Source organism: Saimiri boliviensis, chromosome 5 (assembly GCF_048565385.1).
Source record: "Saimiri boliviensis isolate mSaiBol1 chromosome 5, mSaiBol1.pri, whole genome shotgun sequence".
Classification (NCBI taxonomy): Eukaryota; Metazoa; Chordata; class Mammalia; order Primates; family Cebidae; genus Saimiri; species Saimiri boliviensis.
The window spans coordinates 33,867,823-33,887,660 of record NC_133453.1 but is presented as its reverse complement, the minus strand read 5'-3'; the positions used below and the strand labels follow the sequence as shown (position 1 = coordinate 33,887,660).

At 38.8% G+C, this 19,838-nt stretch overlaps 1 protein-coding gene across 2 annotated transcripts in view; it reads left to right on the top strand.

Annotated features, from left to right (window-relative positions):
* FASTKD2 (FAST kinase domains 2) overlaps nucleotides 1-19,622 on the top strand; it is a 31,749-nt gene extending 12,127 nt beyond the window's left edge. For both annotated transcript variants that reach the window (XM_003925615.4, XM_039469928.2), the window contains 5 exons: nucleotides 13,844-14,010; nucleotides 15,022-15,240; nucleotides 15,893-15,977; nucleotides 17,654-17,768; nucleotides 18,752-19,622. In XM_003925615.4, the coding sequence (XP_003925664.2) occupies nucleotides 13,844-14,010; nucleotides 15,022-15,240; nucleotides 15,893-15,977; nucleotides 17,654-17,768; nucleotides 18,752-18,868 (703 nt within the window). In that variant the 3' untranslated portion in view covers nucleotides 18,869-19,622. The remainder of the gene's footprint in view (nucleotides 1-13,843; nucleotides 14,011-15,021; nucleotides 15,241-15,892; nucleotides 15,978-17,653; nucleotides 17,769-18,751) is intronic.
* The last annotated feature ends 216 nt before the right edge of the window (nucleotides 19,623-19,838 follow it).

The window sequence follows — 19,838 nt, the reverse complement described above, 5'->3', positions numbered from 1 at the left end:
GTTGGTCTATTCAGGGTTTTGACTCCTTCCTGGTTTAGGCTTGGGAGGATGTAAGTGTCCAGGAATTTATCCATTTCTTCCAGGTTTACTCGTTTATGTACATAGAGTTGTTTGTAGTAATCTCTGATGGTGGTTTGTATTTCTGTGGAATCTGTGGTGATATCCCCTTTATCGTTTTTTATTGCATCTATTTAATTCTTCTCTCTTTTCTTTTTTACTAATCTGGCTAGTGGTCTATTTTGTTGATCTTTTCAAAAAACAGCTCCTGGATTTATTGATTTTTTTGAAGGGTTTTTTGTGTCTCTGTCTCCTTCAGTTCTGCTCTGATCTTAGTTATTTCTTGTCTTCTGCTAGCTTTTCAGTTTTTTTGATCTTGCTCCTCTAGCTCTTTCCATTTTGATGACAGGGTGTCGATTTTAGATCTTTCCTTGCTTCTCATTTGGGCATTTATTGCTATAAATTTCCTTCTAGACACTGCTTTAAATGTGTCCCAGAGATTCTGGTACGTTGTGTCTTCATTTTCATTGGTTTCAAAGAACATCTTTATTTCTGCCTTTATTTCATTGTTTATCCAGTCAACATTCAAGAGCCAGTTGTTCAGTTTCCATGAAGTTATACGGTTCTCAGTTAGTTTCTGAATTCTGAATTCTAATTTGATTGCACTGTGGTCCGAGAGACTGTTTGTTATGATTGTCATTCTTTCACATTTGTTGAGGAGTGATTTACTTCCAATTATGTGGTCAATTTTAGAGTAGGTGTGATGTGGTGCTGAGAAGAATGTACATTCTATGGATTTGGGGTAGAGAGTTCTGTAAATGTCTATTAGGTTTGCTTGGTCCAGGTCTGAGTTCAAGTCCTGGATATCCTTGTTAATTTTCTGTCTCATTGATCTGTCTAATATTGACAGTGGAGTGTTAAAGTCTCCCACTATTATTGTGTGGGAGTCTAAGTCTCCTTGTAGGTCATTAAGAACTTGCTTATGTATCTGGGCACTCCTGTATTTGGCGTGTATATATTTAGGATCATTAGCTCTTCTTGTTGCACTGATCCTTTTACCATTATGTAATGTCCTTCTTTGTCTCTTTTGATTTTTGTTGGTTTAAAGTCTATTTTATTAGAGACTAGGATTGCAACTCCTGTTTTTTTTCTTTTCCCCATTTTCTTGGTAAATCTTCCTCCGTCCCTTTATTTTGAGCCTATATATATATATCACTGCATGTGAGATGGGTTTCCTGGATACAGTACACCGATGGGTTTTGACTTTTTATCCAATTTGCCAGTCTGTGTCTTTTGACTGGGGCATTTAGCACATTTGCGTTTAAGGTTAATATTGTTATGTTTGAATTTGATCCTGCCATTTTGATGCTAGCTGGTTGTTTTGCCCATTAGTTGATACATTTTCTTGATTGTGTCGATGTTCTTTACCATTTGGTACGTTTTTGGAGTGGCTGATACTGGTTGTTCCTTTCGATGTCTAGTACTTCTTTCAGGAGCTCTTGTAAAGCAGGCCTGGTGGTGATGAAATCTCTGAGCAATGCTTGTTCATAAAGGATTTTATTTCTCCTTGGCTTATGAAGCTCAGTTTGGCTGGATATGAAATTCTAGATTGAAAGTTATTTTCTTTAAGGATGTTGCATATTGGCCCTCCCTCTCTTCTCGCTTGTAGGGTTTCTGCTGAGAGATCTGCTATGAGTCTGATGGGCTTCCCTTTGTGGGTAAACTGACCTTTCTCTCTGGCTGCCCTTCGCACTTTTTCCTTCATTTCAACCCTGGTGAATCTGATGATTATGTGCCTTGGGGTTGCTCTTCTTGAGGAATATCTTTGTTGTGTTCTCTGTATATCCTGGACTTGAATGTTGGCCTTCCTTGCTAGGTTGGGGAAGTTCTCCTGGATAATATCCTGAAGAGTGTTTTCCAGCTTGGATTCATTCTCTCCATCACATTCAGGTATACCTATCAAACATAGATTAGGTCTTTTCACATAATACCATATTTCTTGGAGGCTTTGTTCATTTCGTTTTACTCTTTTTTCTCTAATCTTGCGTTCTTGTTTTATTTCATCGAGTTGAGCTTCAGTCTCTGATACCCTTTATTCTGCTTCGTTGATTTGGCTATTGAAACTTGTATATGCTTCGCAAAGTTCTCATATTGTGTTTTTCAGCTCCCTCAATTCATTTATATTCCTCTCTGAGCTGTTTATTCTCATTAGCATTTCATCAAACCTTTTTTCAAAGTTCTTAGTTTCTTTGCATTGGGTTAGAATATGATCTTTTAGCTCAGAGAAGTTTGTTGTTACCCACCTTCTGAAGCCTGTTTCTGTCAATCTATCCAGCCTTGTTCCCTTGCTGGTGAGGAGTTGTGATCCCTTGGAGGAGGAGAGGCCTTCTGGTTTTGGGTATTTTCATCCTTTTTGCACTGGTTTCTTCCCATCTTTGTAGATTTATCTAACTGTGGTCTTTGTGGTTGGTGACTTTCAGATGGGGATCTTTGAGTGGACATCCTTTTTGTTGCTGATGAAGTTATTTCTTTCTGTTTTTTAGTTTTCCTTCTAACAGTCAGGCCCCCCTGCTGTAGGACTGATGGAGGTCCACTCCAGACCCTGCTTGCCTGGGGATCACCTGCAGCGACTGCAGAACAATTAAGGGTTGCTGCCAGTTTCTTCTTCTGTTATCTTTGTCCTGGAAGGATACCTGCCAGATGTCAGCCTGAGTTCTCCTTTATGAGGTGTTTCTTTGGTTATACGGGGTTCATGGAGCTGCTTGAGAGAGAGTCTGTCCCTTATAGGAGCTCAGGTGTTGAGCTGTGAGCTCTGTTGTTTCGTTCAGAGCTGCTGGGGAGGTACATTTAAGCCTGCTGCAGCAGAACTCATAACCACCTTTTTTTTCCAGGTGCTCTGTACCGGGAAGGTGAGGCTTTATTTATAAGTTCGTGTCATTTTGCTACCCTATTCAGAGGTGCCTGCCCAGCCAGGAGATAGCCTAGTCACAGTCTGCCAACAGAGGTGTTGCTGAGCTGCCATGGGCTCTGCCCAGCTGCTGTGTGAACTTCCTTGCAGCTTTGTTTGTAGGGGTATAGTTAGAACTCCCTTGGTTATGATGGCCTGCCTCAGTAATGGCAGGCTGTCTCTGTAGTGGCAGACTGCCTCTTTAGTGGTGGACTGCCTCGGTAATGGCAGATGCCCTTTCCCCTCACTGAGCTGGACCATCCCGGGTCCAGCTGTGCTTGCTGTGAAACTCTCAATCCAGAGCATTTCAGATTGTTGGTCTTTGTGGGGGTGGGACCAGCCAAGCCAGATCACCTGGCTCCCTGTTTCAGCCACCTTTTTTTCAGTTGAATGGATGACTCTGTCTCTCAGGCATTCCAGTCTCCAGTTGAAACGGCGCCTGGGTTTATGTGAGTTTTTGGGTGGAGACCATTGCGCCAGCTGAAACAGCTATGCTGGAGACTCATGGCGCTTTTCTGCCTGGTAATCTCCTGGTCTGTGGGCAGTAAAAATTTGTTTGGAAGTGCAGTGATCACTCACCCTCTGTGTTTTCACTGGGAACTGCAATCCAGAGCTGTTCCTATTGGGCCATCTTGGATCCTCTCCTCTTTTATTTATTTATTTATTTATTTTGAGAAGGAGTCTCACTCTATCACCCAGGCTGGAGTGCAGTGGTGCCATCTTGGCTTACTGAAACCTCCACCTCCCGGCTTCAAGCAGTTCTCTGCCTCTGCCTTCGAGTAGCTGAGATTACAGGCACCTGCCACCATGCCTGGCTGTTTTGTATTTTTAGTGGAGACAGGGTTTCACCATCTTGGTCAAGCTGGTCTTAAACTCCTTTCCTCATGATCCACCCACCTCGGCCTCCCAAAGTGCTGGGATTACAGGCATGAGTCACTGTGCCCAGCCAATGAATAATCTTCATAATGTATTGTTGAATTACTATAGCTTTGTAATGTATTTTGAAATCAGGAAGTGTGATACTTATAGCTCTATTCTTTTTCAAAATTGCTTTGGCAGTTCAGATTCTTTTGTGGTCCCACATGAATTTTAAGATTTTTTTTTTTATTTCTATAAAAAAAAGCCATTGGGTATTTGATAGAGATTGCACTGAATCTATAGACTGTTTGGAGTAGTATGGACATTTTAACTGTATTATGTCTTTCAGTCCGTGAGTGTGGACTGTCCTTCCATTTATTTGTGTCTTTAATTTCTTTCATTAATTTTTTGTAGTTTTCAGTATGCAAGTCTTTTACCTCCTTAAGTTTATTCCTAAGTATTTTTATGCTTTTTGATACTATTATAAATAAGATTGTTTTCTCAACTTCCTTTTTGGATAGTTTGTTATAAATGTGTAAGATCACAGCAGATATTTTTACTGCTTCCTTTCTGATTGGTTGTTTTTTCTTTCTTTTTCTTTTGTTTGCATAGTTACTCTGGCTAAGATTTCCAGCTCCTTGTTGAATAGAAGTGATGAGAATAGGCATTCTTGTCTTGTTCCTGGTCTTAGAAGAAAATATTTGTTTTCATCATCAAATATGATGTTAGCTATGGCCTTTCATATATGGTCTTATGGTGAGGCACAGTTCTTCTATACCTAATTTGTTGAGAGCCCTTATCATGAAAGGTTGAATTTAATCAAATGGTTTTTCTGCATCTAATTAGATGATTATGTGATTTTTATTCTGTTAATGTGGTATATCTCATTAATTGATTTGCATATACTGAACCATCTTTGCATTCCAGGGGTAAATCTCTTTTTATTCATGGTGTATGATCCTTCTAATGCTAGTATTTTATTGAGGATTTTTACATCACTGTTCATTAGGGATATTGGCTTATAGCTTTCTTTTTTTTTTTTTTTTTTTTTTTTTTTGAGACGGAGTTTCGCTCTTGTTACCCAGGCTGGAGTGCAAAATGGTGTGATCTCAGCTCACCGCAACCTCCGCCTCCTGGGTTCAGGCAATTCTCCTGTCTCAGCCTCCTGAGTAGCTGGGATTACAGGCACGTGCTACCATGCCCAGCTAATTTTTTGTATTTTTAGTAGAGACGGGGTTTCACCATGTTGACCAGGATGGTCTCAATCTCTTGACCTTGTGATCCACCTGCCTCGGCCTCCCAAAGTGCTGGGATTACAGGCATGAGCCACTGTGCCCGGCCCGGCCTATAGCTTTCTTATGTCATAATGTGTGTGTCTGGCTTTGGTATTAGGGTAACGCTGGCCTCAAAAAATGAGTTCTCTGTCTTCAGGTGTTTGGAAAATTTAAGCACAATAGAAGGACTATTAATTCTTCTCACAATGTTTGGTAGAATTCAGCAGTGCAGCTGTCTGGTCCTGGCCTTTTTCATTGTTGGGAAGTTTTTGATTACTGATTAAATTTCCTTACTCCTTATTGGTTTGTTTAGATTTTCTATTTCATGATTCAGTCTTGGTAGGTTATATTTTTCTAGGAATTTATTCATTTTTGATTATCCAATTTATTGGCATACAGTTGTTCATAATGTTTCTTATGATTCTTTTTTATTTCTATGGCATTGGTTTTTATTTCTAGTTATAATGTTTTCTTGTTTGTCTCTTATTTATTTGAGTCTTCTTTCTTTTTTTCTTTGTCAGTCAAGCCAAAGATTTGTCAGTTTTGTTCATTTTTCATAAAACCAAGTCTTAGGTTTGTTAGTTGTTTTCTACTTTTCATTGTCTATTTTATTTATTTCTGTTCTAATCTTTTTATTTCCTTCCTTCTGCTAACTTTGGACTTAGTTTGTCTTATTTCAGTTATTGGAGGTGTAAATTTAGGTTTATTATTTGATATCTTTCTTCTTTTTAAGATAGGTATTTATTGCTTTAAGTTTCCTTGTTAGTACTGCTTTTTCTGCATCCCATAATTTCCCTTTTGAGTTCTTCTTTAGCTGATTGGTTGTTCAAGAGTGTATTAATTTCCACATATTTGTGAATTTTCTAGTTTTTCCTCTGTTGATTTCTTATTCCATTGTGAAGGGTACTTGGTCTGAGTTCAGTTTTCTTAAATCTGTTGTGACTTGTTTTGTGACTTAACATATAGTCTGTCCTTGAGAATGATCTGTGTGCACTTGAGGAAAATGTGTGATCTGGTGCTGTTGACTGGAATATTCTGTATATGTCTGTTATATTAATTTCATCTGTAGCAGGGATCCCCAGCCCCCAAGCCACAGACTGGTACTGGTCTGTGGCCTGTTAGGAACTGGGCCACACAGAAGCAGATGAGTGGCGGACGAACATTACTGCTGGAGCTCTGCCTCCTGTCTCTCAGATCAGCTGTAGCATTAGATTCTTATAGGAGCCCGAACCCTACCATGAACTGTGCATGTGAAAGTATATTTTGTCTGATATAAGTATGGCTACCTCTGCTCTCTTTTAGTTACCATTTGCATGGAATATCTTTATCCATTTCTTCACTATCAAAGTATACATATCATTCAATCTAAAGTGAGTATCTTGTAGACAGGTTATAGTTTGGTCTTTTTAAAAACCCATTCAGCTATTTTGTGTCTTTTAACTGGGGAATGTATTATTCCATTCGCACACTGCTATACTTCCTAAGCCTAGGTAATTTATAAAAAAAAGAGGTTTGGCCAAGTGTGGTGCCTCATGCCTGTAATCCTATCACTTTGGGAGGCCAAGGTGGGCAGATCACCTGAGGTTGGAGTTCAACACAGCCTGATCAACATGGAGAAACCCTGTCTCTACTAAAAATACAAAATTAGCCAGGGGTGATGGTGCATGCCTGTAATCCCAGCTATTCAGAAGGCTGAGGCAGGAGAATTGCTTGAACATGGGAGGTGGAGGTTGCGGTGAGCCAAGGTTGCACCATTGCACTCCAGCCTGGGCAACAAGAGCGAAACTCCATCTGAGAAAAAAAAAATAGTTTAATTGACTAACAGTTCCACATGACTGGGGAGGCCTCAAGAGACTTATAATCATGACAGAAGGCAAAGGGGAAGCAGTCACTTTCATAAGGTGACAGGAGATAGCAAGAGAAGGTGCAAGGAAGTGCCATACTTAGACCCATCAGCTCTCGTGAGAGCACTCTCACTATTATGAGAACAGCGTGGGGGATACTGCCCCCCATGAGCCAATCACCTCCCCTCTCCCTCAATGCAAGGGGATTACAATTTGAGATGAGATTTGGGTGGGGACACAGAGTCAAACCATATCAGGAAGTTTAATCCACTTAATGTTTAGAGTAATTATTGATAGAGAAGGACTTCCTATTGCCGTTTTGTTTTTTTCTGTCTTACAGTTCTTCTTTTTCTTTCTTGCTCTCTTCCTTTGTGACTTGTTGATTCTTTTGTGACATGTTTCAGTTCCTTTCTCTTTTGTGTTGTCTCTAAAGATATTTCATTTGTGGTTACCGTGGGTCTTACATAAACTATCTTATTGTTATAACAGTCTGTTTTAAGCTGAAAACAACTTACCTTCCATTGCTTACAAAAACAATACATTTGTCTCCCCATACTGGGTTATTGATGTGACAGTATGTATCTTTTTCTATTGTATATCCATTAGCAAATTTTTATAGTTACAGTTATCCTTAATAGTTTGGTTTTTTTAACATTTATACTAAAGCACACCATCATTACAGTATTCTATATTTGTTTACATATTTATCTTTACTAGTGAGTTATATACTTCCCTGTGTTTTCACATTGATGTTTTGTGTTTTTTCATTTAACCTGTCTTTAGCATTTAGTGTAAGAAAAGGCTAATGACAATTTTCCTTAGCTTTCATTTGAGAGTCTTGATCACCTATATTTTTCAAGGACGGTTTTGCCAAGTACAGGATTATTGGTTGGCAAGTTTTCTTTTGGCACTTTGAATACATTATTCCAGTGCCTTCTCTAGCCTGCAAGGTTTCTGCTAAGAAGGTCACTGCTAGTCTGATGGGGACTCCCTTGTATAACTCTCCCTTCTACAGGGAGAGTTGCTATTCTCCCTTGTAGGAGAATTGAGTTGCTTTTAAAGTTCTTTTTGTTTTTGAATTTTAACAGTTTGATTACAGTGTGTTTTGATGTATATTTCTTTGGATTAATCTTATTTGGGGTCCTTTGAGCTTTATGAATCTGGATGTCCATTACTCTTCCTAGATTTGTGAATTTTTCAGCCACTATTTCCTTAAATAAGCTTTCATCTCCTCTTTCTCTTCTTCTGAGACACCATAGTGTGCATATTGGCTTGCTTGTTGGTGTCCCATAAGTCTCTTTGGCTTTCTTACTCTTCTTTCTTTCTTTCTTCTTTTCTGACTGGATAATTTCACATGACCTGCGTCAAGTTCTCTCATTCTCTTTTGCTTACTCAAGTATGCTGCTATGGCCCTCTAGTGAATTTTTCAGTTCAGTTATATTCTTTAGGTCCAGAATGCTTTTTATTTCTTTCTATAGTTTATTATTTCTTTGTTGTTGTTGTCATTTTGTTTATATGTCTTTTTCCTAATTTCATTTACTTTTCTGTGTTCTTATAAGACAATTATTTTTGATTCGTTGTTGGGCAGTTCATAGATCTTCCTCTCTTTAATGTTGGTTACTGGACATTTATTTGGGTACTTTGTGTAACATTTCCCTGATTCTTTTTCTTCCTTGTAGCTTTGCACTGGTTTCTGCACATTTGAAGAAACAGCTTCCTCTCCCTGTTTTTACAGACTGGATTTGACAGGGAGAGACCCTCATCAGCCTAGCTGGAGATTTTGGAGGGCTCTGAAACTTTTCCTATGAATGTGTTGATGGATTTCTAAGCAGAGGGATTTACTGTTTTCTTTTTCTTTTCTTTTCTTTTCTTTTTTTTTTTTTTTAAGGCTCAGGGAATATCTTGCTCCCTCTGGTGTCTGACTACTGTACTACAGGCAAGTACAAAGGAGGCATGCTCCACTTCTTTCCCTCCTTTGCCTTAGAGAAGCCTTGAGTTGTGAAGTCTGCTGCAAGCCACTGACCCCTTTTTCCTTTCTTCTTAACTGCTCCTGGACATTCAAACTATGCTGGTTTCATCAGCTCTCCTTGTAAGGTGAGACAGAAACCAGCTCCTTGGACAGCTCACCAAAAGGCTGGGATGTTGAAGATATGTTCCACTCCTCTCATTTCCTCCTGAGGCTGAATCCTCAGGTTCTTTATTTTCTCTCAAATCTCTGAGAGTTGTGCTGAGTGCAGGAAGCTGTCCACTCCTTTTCTTTTGTTCTTAACTGCCCTCAGGCATCGGAACCCTCCTGGTTTTGTTAGTATTCCTTGTGAGTTGAGACAGAAATGGGTCACTCAGGGAGCACATCGAAAAGTGATATGTTGGATGCACACTCTACTCTCTTCCTCTAAGGGAGAAGTCCTAGGTCAAGGTGATCTCTCTTGGTGCTGAGCTGTGCCAGCTTTGGGGAGGGGTCGACCTGGGTAAAATGTTCTTACCTGTTTCAGTTCAGTCTTTTTGGTTTTATTCTTGTCTGGAGTATGATAATCTCTTAACTGGTTTCTGGACATTTCATAAAGATATTTTGGTCTATATGTCTTTGTTAAATCAGTGTTTCTGAGAAGCTGTGAGAGCTGGACCTTCTTCTAGTTCTGTTTTGACCTTAATTATTCATTTGGTCTCAAGCTACTGCTTTCTGTTCTTTTCATTTTAACCATAGCCATGCATTTCTACTATTAAATACAGCAATTTCTCAAATGTGCCAGCTTATTTCATACCTTTGCTTTCTACCCAGAACATCTTCTCTTATTCTTTGGATCAGTCAAGGTTCATTAAAAACCAGAAAAGCATATAAAATGCCATTTGTTAAAAGAGTGATTAAAAGTGTGGACTCTAGAGCTAGCTTGCTTAGGTTTGAGTTTCGGCATTGCCGTTTATTAGCTACTTGACTTTTGGCAAGTTACTTATCTGTGCCTCAGTTTATTCACTTATTAAAATGGAGATGAACTATGTCCAGTCTCATTGGGTTGTTATTAGGATTAAATGAGTTAATCTACATTAAGTTCTTAAAACAATGCCCAGCACACAGTAATTTTTTAATTTAAAAAAAAAATTAGAGCGTAGGTCACAGAAGCCTTGGGGAATCAAACTAGGGCAGTTCTGAGTGTTTCAGTGGCAAGGTGCACAGGCCATCTGTTTGCCATCAAATGGCTTGACTCCAGCTGCTCTATATCCTTTTAGCTTTTTTTCTCCAGATTTAGATTTCTAAAAGAGAACATCTGATGGACTGAGTTTGAGTCAAATGCCCATCCCTTAAGGGCAGTTAATCAACGATGTGGTGTTAGGCCAACTGAAAAGCAGCTTCCCACTGTACTGTCCACTGAATGGACAGATTCAGCTCATACTACATTTCCTGTGTCTTCCCTAATTGTCCACATCAGGTTTCTTGACTACCGCCTTGTCAAGGCTTCACCAGAGACTGTGTAAGACTTGAGAAGTTGTGTCATTTGTTGTGTCAATAAGTCTGTCTCTGCTCCTCAGTTGGTAAGCTCTTCAGAGTCAGACCCAGCTTCCTGTTTTCCTGAACTTAGTACAGGACCTGACAAAGAGTAGACATTCAATAAGGTTGAAAAATATCCCCCAAATTCAACCTTCCTTTACTCCCCTGGCAGAGGCTGGCTCCCATCGATGTCCTGCACTTTCTAGATAAATAATATCAAGCTAAGTGGCAATTAAAACTCCAGAAACCGCCCCAGTGGGATTGAGAGGATAAGCGCTGGGTGGGTAAGAGTTTTTCAGGTGAGTCTAGGCAGCCTGAGTGATAACTTGTTCCAACAAAATTAATATGTTGGAAATAGAAGGGAGATAACAAAGGTAACAAAGGTTGAGACAGTTAATAAAATGGCAGTAGTAGATTTAGTACAGGAGGAGAATCCTGAATGTTGTCTTTTTGTCTGTCTTCTGCTTTCATTTAGCCTAGTGGTTCTCAAACAGGGATGATTTTTTGCCTCCCAGGGGACATTTGGCAATGTATGGAGACGGTTTTTAGTTGCCACAACAGGACGGGGCTGTGTGCTACTGGCCTCTAGTGGATAGAGGCCAGAGGTGCTGCTAACATCCTCTATCTAACATCCTCTTGTACTATGCATGAGATAGCCCCTCACAATAAGGAATTATCCAGCCCCAGATGTCAGTAGTGTTGAGATTGAGAAACCCTTATCTAATTCTAAGCTTCACACCTAACATTTCTCCAAAGGAGAAATAGGGGCAATATGGCAGATATAGTAAGATTAGTCACCATTTCCTGAATGCCCATGAATGTACAGTTGCCTAAATTTGGTGTTTTGAGGACTACAGAAAGGTTTGTATTCCCTGTTCTTCCTAGACCATTTATGAAAACAACTTTTGTATATCCAGAGGAAGGCAAGGCATGATAGGCACCAAGTAAGTGCTTTATGGAGGAAGGAGAAAGGAAGATGACTACCTAGGCCGGAGTGGCAAAGGCTTTGGAAGCTGAATAACTCAAAGTATTTGGGAAGAGAGTTGACTAGAAGAGATGCATTAGATAGGAGAGTGGTAGGAAATCTGGTTTAGCATATTGTATATCCACATGTTATACGTTAATCACTATTTCATTTATGATGGCTCATTGGGGAGAGGGTATGTTAAATCCAGAGTATCTTGCTGGGTTTGAAACCCAAGGAAGAAACATTTAACATTTGTACTCTGTCACTTTGGTCCTTTGGTTTCTTCTCTCTTTGACCTATATTTACCCCTTGTGGATAATCCCACATTTGCATCTGTGGTCATTAGTGTGCTCCAGAACTCCAGAGTAGAGTCTCTGTGGGTTGCATATAGTCTCTGTACCTCCCAGAAGTGTCTCAAGTTCAGTAATTCTGGAAGTCAGCTCATTTTTCTTGACTCATCCTTTTTCAATGACAAGTTCCTCCTTCTGTCTTCGTCATCTAAGTTGATTTGTTCATTTAGTCACCATTTACCAAGCACCTGGACACTTAGGAGAAAGATGAATAAGATAGTCCTTTTTGCCGAGGATTCTGTGTAATGGATAAGGTAGATACATAAATTGGTCATTAAATATAGCATGAAAATTCAAGTGATATAGTGTATTAGTTCATTTTCACACAGCTGATAAAGACATACCTGAAACTGGGCAATTTACAAAAGAAAGCAGTTTAATGGACTCACAGTTCCATGTGACTGGGGAGGCCCCACAATCATGGCGGAAGGTGAAAGGCACTTCTCGCAGGGCAGCGGACAAAAGACGAGTGAGAGCCAAGAGAAGGGGTTTCCTTCATAAACCATCAGATCTCGTGAGACCTATTCACTACCACAAGAAGAGTATGGGGGAACCACCCCCATGATTCAGTTATCTCCCACTGGGTCCCTCCCACAACACAAAGGAATTATGAGAGCTATAATTCAAGATAATAAAGTGAGATTCAAGATTAGATTTGGGTGGGGACACAGCCAAACCATATCATCTAGGATATTTGGAAATAGAGGAGGGATATGTCAGGATGCTAGCCTGGTGAAGAGGAGGGTCAGGGGATATCAGGCACTATTGCCTAGAGGAGATGGTGTCTGAGCTGATCTTAAAAGATGGAGAGATGGGGGTTTACCATGGAAAGATTAGCAGGAAAGAACATTCCAAGTGAAAGGCCCTCTGTATGCAAGGCCCGGAAGAAAAAAATAGCAGAGCATGTGTAGGGAAAGCACACATTTTGGGTTGTTGAAGCATGAGTTACATGGTGAGGAGTGGGTCCAAAGAAGACCAGAGAGGGGATCACTACCCAAGCTCCCAACTTCCTTATCCACAGCACCCCCTGCCCCCGCGTCCGACTGCATGTTTCAAAAGCAGTTACTGGTTTCAGAAGTGGTGCCTTGCTGTTGTCTGTATGATCCATTACATTCCTCCCATTTCATCATAATTCCTATAGTTTTCCTGGCCTTATCACAGCCCCTCATCCTCCCCAACCCTCTGCTTCTACCCATGGACCTCTCCATTCATTTCAGGCTCATTGTTAATAAGGGCTTGCATCCAAGCATATTTGCCTCAACTGTTAAGAATCACTCCTCTTTACCTTCATCTGACTAGTTATTCACTATCAGGCAAGTAGCATGCACTTTCAGGGCTCTGTTCAAATGATCTTCTTCTATTCCACGTTTCCTACTCATGTGAATTCTCCTTCTCCCGAAAGCTTCTGTTTATTTTCTTTCCTCTGTGAGATCACCATACTTTGCATGTATTTCTTTGCTTATATAACCACATGTATCATATGCCCTGAGAGTCAGATTGATGTGTGTTCAAAGGATATCTATCCTTCATTAGCAGTGTCACTCTGGGCAAGTGACTGCACCTGCTTTTGATCATTTCTGTCTTCATTTGTACTTAACCACATTGTTACACTGTGTAACATTAGCTCAGAGTGGTAGAATTAGGCTTGCAGTTCTTTTAACCCGTAGTGTTGATAGCTGGATAATTTTAATTCGTTATAAAACTATCATGGTGGTCCAGGCGTTATAGAAAATTTAGCATAATTATTAAAAGGTCTGGAGCCTGACAACTTGTGTTCTAATATGATCTTTGCTATTTCCTTGTCTGTATGTTCTTAGACAAGTTACTCAATTTCTCTAAGCCATTTACTCATTTTTTAAAAAATGAAGAGAATAATAGTAATACCTCATAGAGTTTTTTAGTGTGAGTTAAATGAGTTATAGTCTATAAAATGTTTGTCCCATGCAAGACATGTAGCAATAGCTAACATTTATTGAATGCCTACACTTATTATGAGATAACACACTGTCCAGAACAATGTGTGGACATTTATTTGCAAGCTTGATTTTCTTTTTTCTTTGGAATCCTTGAAGATAATGGCCTTCTATATATATTGGGAAATTGACTTTTATTTGTTCCACAGACAGTTCCTAGAAGTTATGGCTAGTGCTCTGACTGGTTATCTTCACTGTATTTCTTCTAAAAACTTACTGGATGCAGTGTATTCATTTTGCTTAATGAATTACTTTCCTCTGGCTCCTGTTGATCGTCTTCTCCAAAAAAACGTCATCAGTGAGCTACTGACATCAGGTAGGACATCACTGCACAATTGTGACCAAAATAAGGCACTGACAAGCTACCACATGAGTCTGAATGGGGTCTTAGTTGGAGCAGCGTTAGTTGAAATTTGCAGAATAGGTGTTACTGTGGAAAAAGCTGATAATGGTGAAGTCAAAGGATAGTCTTTCAAAGCAGCAAACCTATGGACCTTTTAATGACAAGCCTACATGTTGAAAAAAAGGAATGCATCATTATTATTCCTTTTATGTACACTGTATCCATCTATATGAAGGCTAAATGTTCAGGTTGTTATTCATGCTTTGATCAGAGCTGTTTGTAATTCCTAATCCTTACTTACCACATTTGAAGCCAACCTAAGTCAACTTTTGCAGCTGTAAACACTTGGTCACTCACTCCTCGCCTGTGATCAGGGCACATCTGTTAGATCAGGCAACCAAATAGCCACCAAACTGATTAGTTCATTTACTCTTGGAACCAAATTAACTGTTGTCTTTTAGTCTTTAATATTAAACAATGCAAAGCAATACCCAGGTAGATGTACAAAATTTGATGATGTGTCTATAGAATAGAGTAGTTCAAAATTTCTTTTAAAAAACAATGTTATAAAATCCCAGAGTTGAGTTGTGAGGAATCAGTCACTATCACATGCTAATTTTTCAGGCAAAGTATAATACTGGAGAAACAGCCTTGAAGCCAGAAAATGTGGATTCTAGTTCCAACTTTGCCTTAATCATGAGGCTTTTTAACATTCCTAGGCATTTCCTTATCTAGAAAATGAGAAGTTTAGACTAAATGACCTCTGAAGCCTCAAAACATTATCAACTAAAGGGCTTTGATTTAGACACTGTGGAAAGCAGGGAGACACAGAGAAAGTCCTTGTGATAAGAAAGAGATAATTAGAAATACAGGTGTATTTATATATATATTTATTATTTTATATAGGTTACTAAATATATATTAATATAGTTTTTTAATGTTGCATTTGTTTCTTCTTAATGATATATTTTCTCCCTATTTTAGATGACACAGGGAAGAATGTCCACAAGCTGCATATATTGGATACTTGTCTAAAACTTGATGATATTGTTTATCACAAGGACATAGACTTGTCACTCCCACAGCTTCCACAGGAGCCACCATCACTTCCAAACGCAAAGGTGACAGAAGTGCTGAGCAGCCTTCTGGGAGGTGAAGGACACTTCTCAAAAAATGTGTACTTGCCACCCAATTATCATATTGGTATGGGACATTATATGATTTCTCTTCATTTTATTGTATTTATTTCCCTTTTTTCTGACTAAAACATTAGGTGTTTGTGGCAGCAGTTCAGTGTAGTGCAGCATTGACTCTGAAATTGGCCTGATTCTTGCCTCATAACCAATAAATTAAATTCTACACATTTTTATGTGTCTAAAATCTCTAGTATCTGACACATAGTTAGCACTCAGTGTATTTTAGCTACTGCTATTATCACTATTCATAGTACTATTAAACATTTTAAAACAGAAAATCACTTGGGGCTGGGTGTGGTGGCACACACCTGTAATCCCAGCATGTGTGAGGAGGCTAAGGCAGGTGGATCACTGGAGCTCAGGAGTTCGAGACCAGCCTGGCCAACATGGCAAAACCCTATCTCTACAAAAAAAAATACAAAAATCAAGTGGGTGTGATGGTGTGTGTCTGTAGTCCCAGCTACTCAGGAGGCTGGGGTGGGAGGATCGTTTTAACCTGGGAAATTTCTGCAGTGAGCCAAGATCTCACTACTATACTCCAGCCTCAATGACAGAGTGATACCCCATCTCAAAAAAAAAAAAGAAAGAAAAGAAAAGAAAAAGCAAGTCATTTATTTGGAGCAATGTTTGAAAAATTAATATGAATTCTTTCCTTTCAGATTTTGAAATCAGAATGGACACTAACAGGAATCAAGTGCTTTCACCTTCTGATGTGGATACAACTTCTGTTACAGATATTCAAAGGTTGCTTACATATATTTCATTTGCTGGGCTTTCTGAATTTAAATTCTAATTCTAAAAGGCTTCGTATTAAACAGCAGTAGTAAAGCTAAGACTTGATATTTGTATGGAGCCTGCAGCACAGCAAGAGACTTCTCATCCATCAGTGTACTCCTTAGATGTAAACGTGGGCATTGTGGTCGAATACAGCGGACTACAGTTGGGCCATTTAGTGAAATATTTTTTTAAAATTAGGTTTTGAAGCTACAGTTTAATAAAACAATATAATTGAAACTATCAGTTCAGTGTAAACTTTGGACAAGATACTATAATAGTGATCATAACGAATAAAGACTCGAGGCTTCTACAAAAATCAAATGCTCAGTAACTATTTTGCTCTATCACCAAGACTTTTCCAGAGGTAGAGAAACCATGGTTAGTTTTTTAAATTAAACTCTGTTTGTATGGGTCAGAGCCCATTGAAGCTAATCATAAGTTGTTTCCTTGGCTCACACATTACAAATAGAGTGTCTCTGGGTAGAAATATGATGCTATACCATGAGAGAACATTCTGCCTCTGCCTCTTCAGTAGATGCATAAGATCATGCCATCATTGCACACAGCCATGGGCCAGTTAGCCTTTATGGAAAGGCTCTGCTACATGGATCCTGACCCCAAGGAACTTATATCTCCTGTTACTCCACTAGACACACACATACAAACACACATAAATATGATAGAAAGATACAGGAAAAAAATCTGTAGGCATCCACACTCTTACCTGCCCATCCCTCTTCATTCACACAGTTCTGTGACTTTCACCTCTTTCTGAATGCATCTAGCTTTTTTCTTGGCCATCTTTTCAACTGCTGTCTTTACTATCAATGTTACCCATCTCCCCTCAGAAAAGGCTTTCTCTCTGACCCTATCCAATGATCATCATTCTTTTTCAGGTACTCCATTATTCTGACATAATAAAATAACATAGTTGTTCTCAGTATAAAGTCATGAGATGTGAAGAATCTGAGCATACCTTTAAAAATATAAAATTTATCTTAGCCAGAGTATAGAAGGCAGTAAGGATATAAATGTCTGGTTTTTTTATTTTTTTCTCCTAGTGAACTTAGTATTTCCAAAGTGCCAGAAACAGTGAAAACACAAATTACGCCTTCCACATTTTTGCAATATTTACTGGTTTTATCTTTTTAACAGTCTTGCCTTGCCTTTCTCTTGGCGTTTTCTTCCTTCTACTTCAACTCCTGGTTCTGTGTTTTAAATGGTACTTTCTCTGGGAGATAATATATTCAAGAGGAGCATTCACTACTTGGTATTATTTATATCATTACTTCTACTGTTAGAATAAATAATTACACTCAAATCAGAAATCAGCACTGCACAGAAAACCCTTAAAATTAGTGCTCTCATATCTGAAAATTTTCCTCTTAAAAAATGTAGCCATCCTTAAAGGGAACTGAGAGGTAACTGTGTACAGTGTTGTGTATTTTTGGTTTATAAAGTAGCCTAGTATAGTGGACTTATCTGCAGAGGCTGAGTAGAAGAAGTGAGGGACTAAGACAGGAATATTGAGGACTGTGGTCAGTGGACAGCTCAACTTGGACATCTCCGGAGAACAGGGATGCAGCGAGACTGTCAATTGTAATATCAGTAACTGTTCTTGTTTTGCATATCTTTGTTTTCAGAGTAGCTGTGCTGTGTGTTCCTAAATCTGCTTATTGTTTGGGTTCAAGCCATCCCAGAGGATTCCTTGCCATGAAAATGCGGCATTTGAATGCAATGGGGTTTCGTGTGATCTTGGTAAGAAAAAATACAAATGAAATATTCTTTATTACTGATGTACATTCTACCAGCTGCCAGGGATCTTGTGGTTGAGACTGGTTACTAGGCCTAGAGGAACTGTCAGCATTACTGGAATAAGTGCTCTGGTTACTGTTTTCTTTGAACATTGCTAGTACACGATTTGGGTTCTGCTCAGCTGATTACTGTCACTTACTAGAGCTTTTACAAATGTTGTTTAGGTCCACTTTAATCATTTTTTGCTAAGAGGAAGAATACAAATAATATATTTTTGTATTTAAGATGCACGAAACCATGTTTAATTTCCAGATTATCTTGAACGAGGAAAGGAAAGATGTTAAAGCTTTGTTTTCATGGCCTGTGTGAAGCTGTTATAGGATGTTTGTTGCCAAAAAGGCTGAGTGGTTTTAAGAGGATGGGTCTTCCTCTTTTCTCTTGTGCTTCAATGTGCTTTTGTGCACCACAGCGTCTCTTGAATAGCCTCCTCAGGTGTTTCTAGGTAGCAGAAACCTTACAAATACGTTTATATATATGTTGCTGTGGGATCTATCTTGATGCCACTAATTTGGTTCTGCACATAATGTAAGATGTAAACGTTCCAAATCTTCTATTATTATGCTTTAGTATTTAGAAATGGATTACGTATGGACTATTGAGATTAAGATGACCCCTTTTTCTTGGTGGGCTACTATTTAAGACTTTGTTTTTTATATTACTGATTATATATATTCTAAGGAAGGTTTTTCTCAAGAAGGTACTTTTTGCACCATTTAGAGGACCTTTAAAATTTTTATAATTTTCACTGAGCTTTCTTCAACCCTAACATGTAGTGTTGTGTCTTTAAAATGTAAGTAGTTCTAAGGTAACATTTGCTTTCAAAAAGCTATTGTCCTCATGTTACTTTATTGTGTTTGGATCTCTAAACTAGCACTTAATGTTATCATCGTCTCACAAACTGATTATATTCCTCTTTCTTTGGTAAGGTCAATAACTGGGAGATGGACAAACTAGAGAAGGAAGATGCAGTCACATTTTTGAAGACCAAAATCTATTCAGTAGAAGTTCTTCCTGCTGCTGCTGTAAATTTGCAAAGCACATAATAAAATGAAAATCAACCTTTTTGTATTAGGAGACATGCATTTGTAAAAATTAATAAAGACCACTATCCAGTTGTCAATGGAATTAACCTATCTGCTCGCTAAGACAAAAAAAAATGTTAGTGCGCTATTAAAATTAATTTTAAGAATGGAAGAAGTGTTACTGCCATTTTAAAATATGCTGAGAAAATTCCAGAAGGGTTATTTTTCCAACCACACCTATTCCCTCTGGTGCCCAGATAGTTGAGAAATTTGTGAGCTGTGCATTTCACCTTTTCGTCTTTGATCTATTAAAAACTGATTTCTCAGTTGGGAGGGGTCACAGGCAGGTTGATGTGGGTAGTCCTTGTGTTTGGAATCTGAATATTTATACTGCTATAAGCTGTTCTAAGACTTGGAGTTATGCCTTTAAATCATTTTCAAGCATTAGCCAGGTAATAATTGGACCAGGTTCTAACATTGTCAAGTGTGTAAGAATTAGTGAGGTGGCCTGTTGAAAATGGGTGAAGATGGCATTTGCATTTGTAATAAGCACTGCAGGTATAGATGTTTCATGGGTTATAAGAGAATCACAGATAAGGTAATATGTAGATGGCAAGGAGTCCAAAATTTTTTAACACCGACAGGCCGTGAGTTGCTAATACCCTGAAGCCTTGCTGTGTTTGGGTTCTTCCTTTCTCTTCCTTTTTTCCCCCTTGCCCCTCCCACAATTCATGAAGTCTTTTAAATTAAATATATAGCTGAATTGTGAATCATATCTGAGGACTATTTTTTCAATTATTTTTGTTCATTCTTTGTTCAAATATTTGTCCAAGTTCAACTATTTTGTTCAGTATACCTGTCTACCTGGTATTTGATTTGCTGGGGCTATGGTGATGAATAGGCATGGTCTCTTGTGGAACTTATAGCAGGGGTTCCATGCAAGTCGGTGTTTTTCTACCCCCAAGTACACACACAGACTTGGAATTGCTAG